The sequence below is a fragment of the Littorina saxatilis genome, linkage group LG6, assembly GCF_037325665.1.
Source record: "Littorina saxatilis isolate snail1 linkage group LG6, US_GU_Lsax_2.0, whole genome shotgun sequence".
NCBI classification, from domain to species: Eukaryota; Metazoa; Mollusca; class Gastropoda; order Littorinimorpha; family Littorinidae; genus Littorina; species Littorina saxatilis.
In genome coordinates this window covers 7917590-7931719 of record NC_090250.1, presented here as the reverse complement: position 1 = coordinate 7931719, position 14130 = coordinate 7917590, and the positions used below count along the sequence as shown (strand labels likewise).

The following is a 14130-nucleotide window of genomic DNA, read 5'->3' as shown; positions in this document are numbered from 1 at the left end:
AGAAGAGGTGCTGAAAGCAGAGGCGCCAGAACTGCCGAAAGAGACGGTGGTGTCTGCCGGTGCCTACGCTGCCTCAGGGGAGAACAGCGGCCTAGGGGGGATAACTTTTGTGCAGTGCACCACCGGTCCTGTTAGCCGTGGCACCAGCCCCGACAACTCTCCTATGGCGTCGCCCCGCAGTTCTGCCGGTGAGGGATTTGTTTTGAATAGAAAAACAAACAAAAAACAAAGCTCCCAAATCCATCCATGACGGCCGCAATGGCCTAGTGGATAAGGTCGCCGGCCTCCCATGTGGATAAGGGTCGCCGGCCTCCCATGTGGTTAAGGGTCGCCGGCCTCCCATGTGGTTAAGGGTCGCCGGCCTCCCATGTGGTTAAGGGTCGCCGGCCTCCCATGTGGTTAAGGGTCGCCGGCCTCCCATGTGGTTAAGGGTCGCCGGCCTCCCATGTGGTTAAGGGTCGCCGGCCTCCCATGTGGTTAAGGGTCGCCGGCCTCCCATGTGGTTAAGGGTCGCCGGCCTCCCATGTGGTTAAGGGTCGCCGGCCTCCCATGTGGTTAAGGGTCGCCGGCCTCCCATGTGGTTAAGGGTCGCCGGCCTCCCATGTGGTTAAGGGTCGCCGGCCTCCCATGTGGAAGGCTGGGTGTTGGAATAAGGGGGAAGATTTTTCCAATCTCCCAGGTCAGCTTCTGTGCATACCTGCTAGTGCCTTATCCCCCTTCGTGAGTACACGCAAGCACAAGACCAAGCGCGCACAGAAAAGATCCTGTCATTCATTTCAGGGTTCAGTGGGTTATAGAAACGCCAAAATACCAAGCGATCATTCCCCGAAAGCGGCGTATGGCTGCCTAAATGGCGGGATAAAAACAGTCAAACATAAAAACCCACTCGTGCAAAAACATGTGTGTACGTCAGAGTTTCAGCCAAGGAAGGAGGAAGAAGAATATCCATTCATATATTTTAGTGACAGGCAGCAACATTTTATCTTCAGACAATTTCTTTTTCTTCTTCTTCTTCTGCGTTCATTGGCTGAAACTCCAACGTTTGATCGTTTTTACTTTTTGCCATTAGTCAGCAATACGCCTTTTTCAAGGGGGACAATTTGTGTTCAAAACAAAAAGATGGATGCTAACATTCGAAAATTTGTTTGTTTGTTTGTTTGCTTAACGCCCAGCCGACCACGAAGGGCCATATCAGGGCGGTGCTGCTTTGACATATAACGTGCGCCACACACAAGACAGAAGTCGCAGCACAGGCTTCATGTCTCACCCAGTCACATTATTCTGACACCGGACCAACCAGTCCTAGCACTAACCCCATAATGCCAGACGCCAGGCGGAGCAGCCACTAGATTGCCAATTTTAAAGTCTTAGATATGACCCGGCCGGGGTTCGAACCCACGACCTCCCAATCACGGGGCGGACGCCTTACCACTAGGCCAACCGTGCCGGTCCCATTCGAAAATGAAGGATGAAACAACATGAAAGTTAATGTTAGTTCATGAAATGTTTCATTGTGTTTGTGTTCTCACGCCTGCGTTGATGTTTATGTGTGCATCTTTTTTTGAGTGTCATTTCCCTGAAATGTTAAGAAATGGCTTTATCCTTTGATTTTAATGGAATTTTTGTGACTTATCTCATTTTCTTCAGAGTTGGACGAAAATGCCACCCAAGGTGCAGACAAATTGTCCAAAGGTGAGGATGCTTTGTCTTACGTTTATCACTGCTGTGTGTGGGGCGGGGATGTAGCTCAGTCGGTAGCGCGCTGGATTTGTATCCAGTTGGCCGCTGTCAGCGTGAGTTCGTCCCCACGTTCGGCGAGAGATTTATTTCTCAGAGTCAACTTTGTGTGCAGACTCTCCTCGGTGTCCGAACACCCCCGTGTGTACACGCAAGCACAAGACCAAGTGCGCACGAAAAAGATCCTGTAATCCATGTCAGAGTTCGGTGGGTTATAGAAACACGAAAATACCCAGCATGCTTCCTCCGAAAACGGCGTATGGCTGCCTAAATGGCGGGGTAAAAAACGGTCATGCACGTAAAATTCCACTCGTGCCAAAAACACGAGTGTACGTGGGAATTTCAGCCCACGAACGCAGAAGAAGAAGAAGACTGCTGTGTGTTGTGTTTCACAAGTGTACAGTATCACAATCTGAAAATGTACAGTGGAACCCCCCTTGTAAGACCTCCTTCCTTTTCAGACCAAACTTTTTCAGATTTTCGGTTTATAACCTCCATTTTTAAAGGTGGTCGTCTACATTTTTGCTTTTTTTCAATAATCTTATGGTTAGATTTCGCTAAAAAGTTATGTCAGATGATGAATGAACCATGGGAAAAAAAGTGATAGAAAAAAAAAAAATTTTTTGGGTAGCGTGACTCATGCTTCCAATATTTTGTTTTCTGTTTGCTGAGAACATGTGCTTTGCCTAAAAATACTGACCAATCAAATTCATGTCACTATGCTTATAGCCACGCCCAAACAAGTGCAGCAACAAGTTTGACACTGGAGCGCTGTCCACGCTTTTTTTTAAACGCAAGAAATGCACGGGGTTTGAGAGGAGTTTTGCGCTTGGCATTTTCCAAATAAGGATATCCTACTATGAGTACTACGCTGGAATACCACAATGAATTTTCAAACGGCTACACTGGCATCGTCTTTCCTGATCGAAAGGGGGTGTATTGTTGATATTTGTAGATAATAGACTCTGCATTTTAATGGTCAAATGGCGATTTCGGTATAAAAATGTAGACAAGGACCTTTTAGACTCCCTCCCTTTTAAGACCAAATTTTTTCAAATTTTTGGAGATGTTAGTAGGGGGGTTCTACTGTACCACAATCTCAAAATGAATTGGTAAATGCAGTGTTTTAAAGCAGGGATGTTCATGCCTGGGATTCAAGAGAACTTTGGCTTGAGTAACATGGAAAATCTACCAATGTTTTCACACACTTTTGAAGTAAAACCGTGGCTGGCAGTACAATCAACATTAAAAAAAAACAACGTACACTTTCACAGGGCAAACTCATGATCAAAACGTCTGCCTGAAAAAGGAAGACAGAGTCTGCTCCTCAGATAATTTTAGCTCAGAGAGTGTTACTGGCTCAGTGTTGTTCCCAGGCCTCCATCTTCAGTCATTGGCGCATACCTTTTTAATCTGACACATTGTTCTGACCCCTGGCTGGTTGAATGTCCGATAGTTTTGACATGTAGGAGCATCTGGCGACTTAATAAACAAATTTGCAGCCAGGACCTTTCGACCGATACAGTGGAACCCCCCTTTTAAGACCTAAACAAATCTGAGAAAACCAGGTCTTAAAAAGGAGGGAGTCTTAAATTGGGGGGTCTTAAAAGGGGGGTTCCACTGTACATATTTTCAGTCCAGGTCCAACTGACCTATGGTCCTCTTAGCCTGAGAACAACACTGCTGGCTTTTCCTTTGAATCCCCAGGAAAGCAGCATCCATGTGCATGTTGTGTGTATTCACTGTCACTGTATCGTAACGTCGTCAACTTTGGAACTTATTTTAGAGGTGGTTGAGGGAGGACGGGATGGGATGTGTGTTTAGTTATTTGAGTGTGTTAACTGTGAGTGTTTATTGTTATTTTAGAGGGGGTCGAGGGAGGACGGGATGGGATGTGTGTTTGGTTATTTGAGTGTGTTAACTGTGAGTGTTTATTGTTATTTTAGAGGGGGTCGAGGGAGGACGGGATGGGATGTGTGTTTAGTTATTTGAGTGTGTTAACTGTGAGTGTTTATTGTTATTTTAGAGGTGGTTGAGGGAGGACGGGATGGGATGTGTGTTTAGTTATTTGAGTGTGTTAACTGTGAGTGTTTATTGTTATTTTAGAGGGGGTCGAGGGAGGACGGGATGGGATGTGTGTTTAGTTATTTGAGTGTGTTAACTGTGAGTGTTTATTGTTATTTTAGAGGGGGTCGAGGGAGGACGGGATGGGATGTGTGTTTAGTTATTTGAGTGTGTTAACTGTGAGTGTTTATTGTTATTTTAGAGGTGGTTGAGGGAGGACGGGATGGGATGTGTGTTTAGTTATTTGAGTGTGTTAACTGTGAGTGTTTATTGTTATTTTAGAGGGGGTCGAGGGAGGACGGGATGGGATGTGTATTTGGTTATTTGAGTGTGTTAACTGTGAGTGTTTATTGTTATTTTAGAGGGGGTCGAGGGAGGACGGGATGGGATGTGTGTTTAGTTATTTGAGTGTGTTAACTGTGAGTGTTTATTGTTATTTTAGAGGGGGTTGAGGGAGGACGGGATGGGATGTGTGTTTGGTTATTTGAGTGTGTTAACTGTGAGTGTTTATTGTAAGCAGTATTTGTAACACCCTTTTCATCTTCTCACCTACGTGTACCTCTGTTTCTGCATTTTCATTGGTATTGTTGGGACTTCTTGTTGTTGTAACTTGATCCAAAACAGATAAACTATCGTTTGTTTTTAGCAGTCACCATATATAATCTTAACTGTATGATTGTACATTACACTATTATCTCTCCACTTTCAACTATATCCTAGAGCCATCACCATTGAATTAATCCTAATCATTAAACTATTATCTCTCCACTTTCAACTATATCCTAGAGCCATCACCATTGAATTAATCCTAATCATTAAACTATTATCTCTCCACTTTCAACTATATCCTAGAGCCATCACCATTGAATTAATCCTAATCATTAAACTATTATCTCTCCACTTTCAACTATATCCTAGAGCCATCACCATTGAATTAATCCTAATCATTAAACTATTATCTCTCCACTTTCAACTATATCCTAGAGCCATCACCATTGAATTAATCCTAATCATTAAACTATTATCTCTCCACTTTCAACTATATCCTAGAGCCATCACCATTGAATTAATCCTAATCATTAAACTATTATCTCTCCACTTTCAACTATATCCTAGAGCCATCACCATTGAATTAATCCTAATCATTAAACTGTTATCTCTCCACTTTCAACTATATCCTAGAGCCATCACCAATGAATTAATCCTAATCATTAAACTGTTATCTCTCCACTTTCAACTATATCCTAGAGCCATCACCATTGAATTAATCCTAATCATTAAACTGTTATCTCTCCACTTTCAACTATATCCTAGAGCCATCACCAATGAATTAATCCTAATCATTAAACTGTTATCTCTCCACTTTCAACTATATCCTAGAGCCATCACCAATGAATTAATCCTAATCATTAAACTATCATTTCTTAGCTTACAACCGTTATTTAAGCAGTCACCATATATAACGATTAAAGATTGTACATCATACCATTATATCTCCAACTGTTATGTCTCAGCTTTCAACCATTTGTTTAAGCAGTCACCATTAAGTTAATGATTGTACATCAAATCATTATCTCTCAAACTATTATTTCTCAGCTTTCAACCATTTGTTTAAGCAGTCACCATTAAGTTAATGATTGTACATCAAACCATTATCTCTCAAACTATTATTTCTCAGCTTTCAACCATTTGTTTAAGCAGTCACCATATAATTATTATAATGTAAAGTTAATGATTGTACAACAGAAGATGACGGAGAAGAAATTGTAGAGGACGAGAGTGAGGATCAGGACGGCATTCAGGAAGGGGAAGGTAATTGGCTTGCCCTGTAATGGCATGCCCTGCTAGAGTTGTCACCCTTGCATCATACTTCACAGATGATTGAGTTTGAGTTTCTCCTTGCATTGTACCATACCGAAGATTCAGTTGCCCTCAGAGCATTTTGCTTGAAACATGAAGCATGTGACTGCATTTTGTTCCCTTTGATTTTTCTCCTTTTCGAAAAAGAAAAAACCACCAAATGAACCAATAATGGATAGAGAAAAATACTCTTTGAATTAAAATGCAAGAAAAATAATATATGAAATAGACTCTTATACGAACTAAACGGACTATATATAATGCGTTGTGTAATGACTAAGAATAGTGTGATATCAAGAAAAATAATGTTGCTGTTTGAAGTCTATATTATTGAAGAATCCAAACTGCATTATACAGAGTTAGACAGAAGAATATGTGCAATATTTATAATACACAAGATATTTATGACAAATATTATGCGTGTATGCATCCACTTATGTGTCCTGATTAGTACAACTCAAAGCAATTCAAGCCCTTTGTTTGCGTACAAATGTGTAAATCTGTTGTATACTGATGAGATAAAAATGTAGCCTTCACTAGAAACATTTCTTACAAAAACTGAAGTTGTCCGAACATATCCTGCATAGTAATATTTTTTAAAGGCTTAGGACCAGGTTTTTACCCGATATGCTTGTAACCTGCTATTGTACCCATTTTTCCTCGTTCTCTCCGACCCCCCCCCCCCCCTTACCCTTCCCACCACACCCACTTTTCATTCTCCCAAGTGAGAGGAAAAGCAATGTTTGAACAATAAAAAGCACAGCCAACTATAAATAAAATAGAGGCTGATACCTCCTGTACCAGACTTTTCCCCCAGAAATATTTACCAGTATTCTTAACTCTTCACAAAGCCTCCTTACCCAAATCACATTCCCAGGTGAAATTCCTAAAAAAAATGGAATCAATTTGAGGTTTTCGTAAGTGTACTGAGCGCTTCTGGGGTGATAACGCGAGACAACTCCTGTGATCTTGCCGCGAGATTCCTCCTGTTACCGTTGTCTTTTTACCATATAAAATGCACGACTTACACACGAACTGTTACCAAAGCGATATGCTATTTGGGACCAATGCACGTTTTTTTCCTTTCTCGTGTGATCTTGCCGCGAGGTTCCGCCTGTTACCAGCTGAAAGAAAGAAGGGGCATAACCTCACCAGAACCGCCCATTAAGAAGAGTTCAGATCTTTCAATTTTTGAATATTGTTTCCAATGTACTTTGTAAGCTAACACATGTATGTGTGAGCAGTTTTAACATTTAACAAAAATTGCTTTGAGATTTGCCCTATCCCTATGCCTTCACATTGTATGCAATATTTTCCTTCTTCACAGAATGACAATCACTCTGTCCTTTTTCTTCACAGCTTTGTTTCATATCTTTGTGCTCACTTCCTGTCTTAATATGTTTTAAGGTTGTGCTTAAGTTATTTCAAGTATACAGTTGCATAAACATTCTTTGTGATATAACATTTTTGTGATAAGATATTGTTTTTGTTTTTGTTTTATTTTTGTATCTGTTTATATGTCTGAACGTTATAGATTGATGTTTAATAATTATATAATCTTTGACTAATTATATAATTATATGGTCTTTAAACATGCTTTCCTACATATCTTTTCTCCAATCTTTTTTTGTGTTGGATGTTTTTTTTTTTATAGTTTTTTTAAGTACACATATTTTTTTATCTTTATTTGGTCAGTTCAAGTAGCTATTTTGTAACCTGAAGCTTTTGCAGGGAATGTGCAGTTGATTTACACTTGATTTAACCAGCGCATGTTCCAACTGCCTGTAATGCTTATTTTGGTAGTGTGTTTGTTTTATCAATCTGTTTGTATTGCAGAAGTAACAGAAGTGCTCTCTCTATCTGACTTTGAAGTTATAGAAGTAACTGGGGCAGGTGTGTCTTGAATTTTCATTTCACAGACAAATTCCGGAAATAACTGTCCGGATATTACGGGTTGTGGGAGAGTTGTTTTCCCTGAAATGTTTTTCCTTGCTTTTCCACAGAAACACTGAGGCAAGCTACACATGACATTGTAGGCTTGCTTCAGTGTTTCTATGGAAACGATGTAAAGCAACTCTTCCACATTCCATACAAACTTGACAGAGTTGTTTTCCAAGATTGTCCATTTACTTTCATTCTCTATCTCATAGTCTCGAATAGCAATATCTTCTGAAGAGACGATAAAAAAAAAATATTGACCAACCAACCAACCTACCCTCTATCTCACAAGATATACGACAACTGGCTATCTGTCTATTTGAGAAAATTGGCCAATCTGTATTTGTTTTTATCTTTCTACTTCTCCCTTTGCCTGTCAGTTCAGCCGTGTAGATTTGTTAAAACTTCTTCAAAGTGAAATCTTTGACATCAAAAGCAAAACAAAGATCGAGAAAACATTTTTCTTTGAACAATGGAGTCGCATAAAAGTTATGACACTTTTTCTGAATCTCTTCCATGAAATGACAAAGAACGAAGTTTGTCTCGTCGACTTCGTCATATTAACACTAGAAAATTACTCGGAAGAGCACCATCGTGCATGTATCGGTATCGTATATCATTAATGGTGAAGGCCTGTTTTGACAGGTAGCACTGTTATACTTCACTGCTAACTTTATCCCCAACAGGCGAGACTGGCACAGCGGATGAGGAGACGGGACCCAAAATGTACCGTGCGACGGGCTCCCCTCCCTCCTCAGGGGCCAATACTCCCACCGACGGCTCTGGTCAAGGGAAGCAACTGGGCGGCGATGTGTCAGACACAGTTCGTGATGGAGTTTCTTCCCTTCCGACAGAAAACGAGCTTCAGTACGAGGAGGCGGAGAAGATGAGCAGCGTCCTCCCCACTATGTGGATGGGCGGCCAGTCTGGAAGGTGAGGGGGTTGTGTTGAACTTTTATTGTTGAAAATATATGAATTCTGAAAATGTGTCAGGTGTTACTAAGAGTTTCTTGTCTCTTGTTCCCCCAGACATTTTCTGTGTATGACATGAATTGCTGAACGCAACATTCTTCTGATGAGATGATGTATCACCTCAACTTCTGCACTTTCGTTCCAGAATTAATACTTTAATTGTGAACATGTTTTTTTTCTCTCTCTCTCTCTTTTCAGTCTCTACGTGCACTCCGCAGTGGCTCAGTGGAGAAGGTGTATACATTCTGTCAAACTGAGAGATTCCATTCTGGGCATTGTGTGAGTATATTTAGGATGAACACTCGCTCAACATCAACAAAATAACGCACAAACACTGGAACCCAACTTTTAGGCCCCCCCCCTCCCCCCTTCCCCCCCCCCCCCCCCCTTTCAAGAGCTTACTCTTTTATCAACGCCTATTCAACTACTAACTGGCAGGAGAATTTATTATATATGAAGTCTTATATCGCGCGCATATTTCCAGACTCGGACTCAAGGCGCAGGGATCTGTTTATGCCGTGTGAGATGGAATTTTTTACACAATACATCACGCATTCACATCGACCAGCAGATCGCAGCCATTTCGGCGCATATCCTACTTTTCACGGCCTATTATTCCAAGTCACACGGGTATTTTGGTGGACATTTTTTATCTATGCCTATACAATTTTGCCAGGAAAGACCCTTTTGTCAATCGTGGGATCTTGAACGTGCACACCCCAATGTAGTGTACACGAATTTATTTATCTTTGTGGTACAGTATAACCCCATTTAAGCCCCCCCCCCCCCCCCCATTTAAAACTCCCTCCCTTTTAAGACCCTAATTTCGCAAGACTTTTTGTTCATAACCCTTGTACATTGACTCCCATTTTAAGATTCCTTCTTTGTATGGACCTGATTTTCTCAGATATGTTTTGGTTTTTAAAGGGGGATTCCGTTGTATGTACCACCCTCTTAACCTTCCTTTCTTGAACTTACATGTTTTTAGATGGGTACATTTAATGTCAACTTGCTTTGCTACCCCCCGCGGGTTAGGGGGAAGAATTTACCCGATGCTCCCCAGCATGTCGTAAGAGGCGACTAACGGATTCTGTTTCTCCTTTTACCCTTGTTAAGTGTTTCTTGTATAGAATATAGTCAATGTTTGTAAAGATTTTAGTCAAGCAGTATGTAAGAAATGTTAAGTCCTTTGTACTGGAAACTTGCATTCTTCCAGTAAGGTAATAATATATTGTACTACGTTGCAAGCCCCTGAAGCAAATTTTTGATTAGTGCTTTTGTGAACAAGAAACAATTGACAAGTGGCTCTATCCCATCTCCCCCCTCTCCCCGTCGCGATATAACCTTCGTGGTTGAAAACGACGTTAAACACCAAATAAAGAAAATAAAGAAAGAAAGAACTTGCTTTGCTTATTCTGGAAATAATGTAAAAGACACTCTGTCTGTGCTCTTTCTCTTCATTTTCTTTCTCTCTGTACTCTTCTTTTTAGCTTCTTGTTTTTGTTTTTGCTGATGAAGACGAAAGTCGAAACTAGTTCGTGTTTATTTGTTCATGTTGTTGTTTTCTGGTGAGTTCATTTTTATTGTTATCTTATTCTTCATTGCAGACATGTGAAGGGGAGAGTATTCGTAGCGTTAGCAGACGGGACGGTGGCAATATTTCACAGAGCAGCAGGTAAGTGAAACGAGGCAAACATTTTCCACAATGGGCGACGTTCAGAAATAGCTCTGTCAGGGTTGCATGTGTTGTGAAAGAGGGAATACCCTTGGAAACACCGAAGCAAGCTTTCCCTCACGACATTATAGGCCAATGACTAACGAGCACCATGTGACCACATGTGGACAAGAACTAGTGATTGGCCTATAATGTCATGTGGGAAAGCTTGCCTCGATGTTTTCAAGAGTATTGACTCCTTTACATCACATTCAAACCCTGCAGTTATTTCTAAAATTTGTCTATTCATCCATCTTTTTTTTTAATCTTGAGTCACCAATCAGAGGGACATTCTTTCATTTTTGACTCACATGCGAAGCAAAAGTGAGTCTATGTACTCGCCCGAGTCGTCCGTCCGTCCGTCCGGAAAACTTTAACGTTGGATATTTCTTGGACACTATTCAGTCTATCAGTACCAAATTTGGCAAGATGGTGTATGATGACAAGGCCCCAAAAAACATACATAGCATCTTGACCTTGCTTCAAGGTCAAGGTCGCAGGGGCCATAAATGTTGTCTAAAAAACAGCTATTTTTCACATTTTTCCCATTTTCTCTGAAGTTTTTGAGATTGAATACCTCACCTATATATGATATATAGGGCAAAGTAAGCCCCATCTTTTGATACCAGTTTGGTTTACCTTGCTTCAAGGTCAAGGTCACAGGAGCTCTTCAAAGTTGGATTGTATACATATTTTGAAGTGACCTTGACCCTGAACTATGGAAGATAACTGTTTCAAACTTAAAAATTATGTGGGGCACATGTTATGCTTTCATCATGAGACACATTTGGTCACATATGATCAAGGTCAAGGTCACTTTGACCCTTATGAAATGTGACCAAAATAAGGTAGTGAACCACTAAAAGTGACCATATCTCATGGTAGAAAGAGCCAATAAGCACCATTGTACTTCCTATGTCTTGAATTAACAGCTTTGTGTTGCATGACCTTGGATGACCTTGACCTTGGGTCAAGGTCACATGTATTTTGGTAGGAAAAATGTGTAAAGCAGTTCTTAGTGTATGATGTCATTGCTAGGTTTAGTTATTTGACCTTGACCCTGAAGGTCAAGGTCATGTAAAGGTCAAGGTCAAGCATGTGAGTCGTATGGGCTTTGCCCTTCTTGTTATCCATTTGGTGTTAGATTTCAGTGGGAAATGAAGAACTAGAATGGTTGAATTGTAACATATAACAGCAGGGAAGAACAATGTGCGTGCAGTTATTTTGACTGATTTAGCTTTTTCATTTTGACCCCAGTCTCATTCGTGAGGTAATTTGAATGTTAAAGTTACTGAACTTGTCACATCCAGGTGCATTGAGCCATTAGGGCTTTCAGTCATGCCTCGGGCGGCTATCTGTTTGAAAAAAGTCCAAGTTTCACTGACTTTCGTGCAAGGAGTAAAACACTGCACATTTTATACAAATTAATTTGGGGCACTCTCCGGGCATGTATAACCGCAGTCCTCGACCAGGCTAACATCAGGCCCCGCACTTGAACTAATGACGTCAAAAGCCCACATGGAAGTCTATTAGTCTCTGCGAGAGGGAGAATTATTTCTATTTTGGATACTTTACGTCAGACATCTGAAAATTGTAAAAGATGGTATGTGGGTTACCCACATACCGCACACATTCTTGATCCCCAGAACATGATCACGAGAAATGTTACAGTAATTACATTCTGGCAAGGGATGCGAACTGACAAACCATACAAAGTTTTGTTTGGCTGGCATCACTAAAGGTATGTGTAGGCATCTTGGAGATAGCTGTGTAAGGCTTTTGTCTGTTTATATCATAATCTGCGACAAAAAGAGAAAGCGTTGCTTTAAGCAATGCTGTGACTCCTGCAATGCCCCTTTAATTTTGCGTTGTTTTAACCCAGATGGTCAATGGGACCTCCTGAACTACCACCTGCTGGACCTGGGGCGGCCCAAGTCGTCCATCCGGTGCATGACCGTGGTGGCCGATAGCCGCGTCTGGTGCGGCTACAAGAACAAAGTGCACATCATCAGCCCTCAGGAGATGAGCATAGAGGTAAGGTGTGATTTGAGTTGTGGTGGTTTTGTGAAAAAAACCCACCTGAGGTGTCTTTTTGCAGTGTTATAATTTTGTTGTGCGAAAGTTAGAGGTGTGTGTGTGTGTGTGTGGAACCTCTGCCCTCTGGCGCATATGTTGAACTCAGCTTCGAGGCTGTGTCTGTGGGGAGGGAGGGGGGAGGGAGGGGGGGGGGGGGCTACATGCATGTGCGTGCCACTGCCAGTGTTTTTTTGTATGTGTCAATTTGTGTGTGTGTGTGTGTGTGTGCATATTACACACACACATACACACACACACATCGTATGTGTGTTTGTGTGTGTGTTTGTGCATGCATGAATGAGTGTGTGTGTATGATTGACTGATTGTTGCTGTGGTGTTGGAATGGCCTTTAATGATCCATAAAATATTTAGTTGCAAGAGTTCTCTTATCAGTACATCAAATATGAGACTTTTTTTTTGTGCAGACGAGTTTCGACGCCCACCCGCGCAAGGAGAGCCAGGTACGTCAGCTGAGCTGGGTGGGGGACGGGGTGTGGGTGTCCATCCGACTGGACTCCACCCTGCGACTCTACCACGCCTACACCCACCAGCACCTACAGGATGTCGACATCGAGCCCTACGTCAGCAAGATGCTGGGTGAGAGTTCATTCCCTTTGAAATGCACACAGGCACGCACGCACGCACACATGCACGCACACACGCACGCACGCACACACACACACGCACACACACACACACACGTGCACACACACACACACACACACACACCACCCCCCCCCCCCCCCATGGGCAGTGGGACACGCACACTTCCAGAGCGATCGTTAGTCACCTTCTGATTGCCAAGAAAAAGAATTGAATGTTTCAGATTCCCCAACCGACGCTATTTTGTACTCCTGATCCTAGAACTTTTTTTTTTACTCTTAAAAAATAAAATAGAATGACAAAACTCAATTTTGCAGATGTTATTTTTAAAGTCACTCTACTCTGACATCTAAGGGACACAGCTTGCACTATTTCTGGCCAGTAAAAAGCCACATGCAGAAGTGTAAATAAAAAACAAACTTAAAAAAAAAGTAACTGACCTACCAAACCTACTTTTATCGGCCTTCTGATTAGAAAGAATCAATTTTGTGGTCCTTGTTGGAGGGCAACTAGAGATAAAGTGTGGTGTGGGATTTATGTTGTAAGTCTTGTTTGTTACATTGAATCTTAGGTCAGTCAGATGCTCAGTGAGAGTTAATTTGCTTTGAAGTTATGAGAGGGCGAGGAGAGATAAAGTGTGGTGAGGGATTATGTTGTAAGTTTGTTTGTTACATTGAATCCTAGGTCACTAAGATGCTGGTTGTCGACACTTATGTTGTCAGTAGCTGTCACACACACATATGCGCACACACATATGCGCAGTCTGTCATCCACAAACTCACAGAATTTTCTCTCTCTCAAACTGTAAAAAAGTACAAATCACAATAAATGAAGTTTATACGTTTCTTGAACAAAACAAAGCACTCAAAACTCACATTTACACATCAAATAACCCCAATCCCTTGCCAAAGATAATTAACGTTTACACTCTAATTACTCTCATTCACTCACATCAAATCTCTACCTCGCAAACACACCCTCTTGCTATCACTCCATCATACACTGAAATTACACTTCCTGCATGAGTTATTTTTAGGGGACGGATTTAGCGGAAGAGTTACCGTCCAGCAGGTCTGACAGTGACTTGAAGTGAAGCGAGATCCTGGGTGTAGATGCCCCGAAGACGAATGACGTCACGAGCGCAGAATGAGTTCCTGGCGAAGTGA

General features: G+C 41.7%; 1 protein-coding gene across 6 annotated transcripts in view; it reads left to right on the top strand.

Moving 5' to 3' along the window:
• LOC138968406 (C-Jun-amino-terminal kinase-interacting protein 4-like) overlaps positions 1–14130 on the top strand; it is a 135613-nt gene that overhangs the window by 41333 nt on the left and 80150 nt on the right. For all 6 annotated transcript variants that reach the window (XM_070340994.1, XM_070340993.1, XM_070340991.1 and 3 more), the window contains 8 exons: positions 1–188; positions 1648–1692; positions 5548–5613; positions 8286–8532; positions 8770–8850; positions 10179–10246; positions 12168–12319; positions 12787–12958. The exon at positions 1–188 is cut by the window's left edge and continues 28 nt beyond it. In XM_070340994.1, coding sequence (XP_070197095.1) covers positions 1–188; positions 1648–1692; positions 5548–5613; positions 8286–8532; positions 8770–8850; positions 10179–10246; positions 12168–12319; positions 12787–12958 — 1019 coding nt within the window. The remainder of the gene's footprint in view (positions 189–1647; positions 1693–5547; positions 5614–8285; positions 8533–8769; positions 8851–10178; positions 10247–12167; positions 12320–12786; positions 12959–14130) is intronic.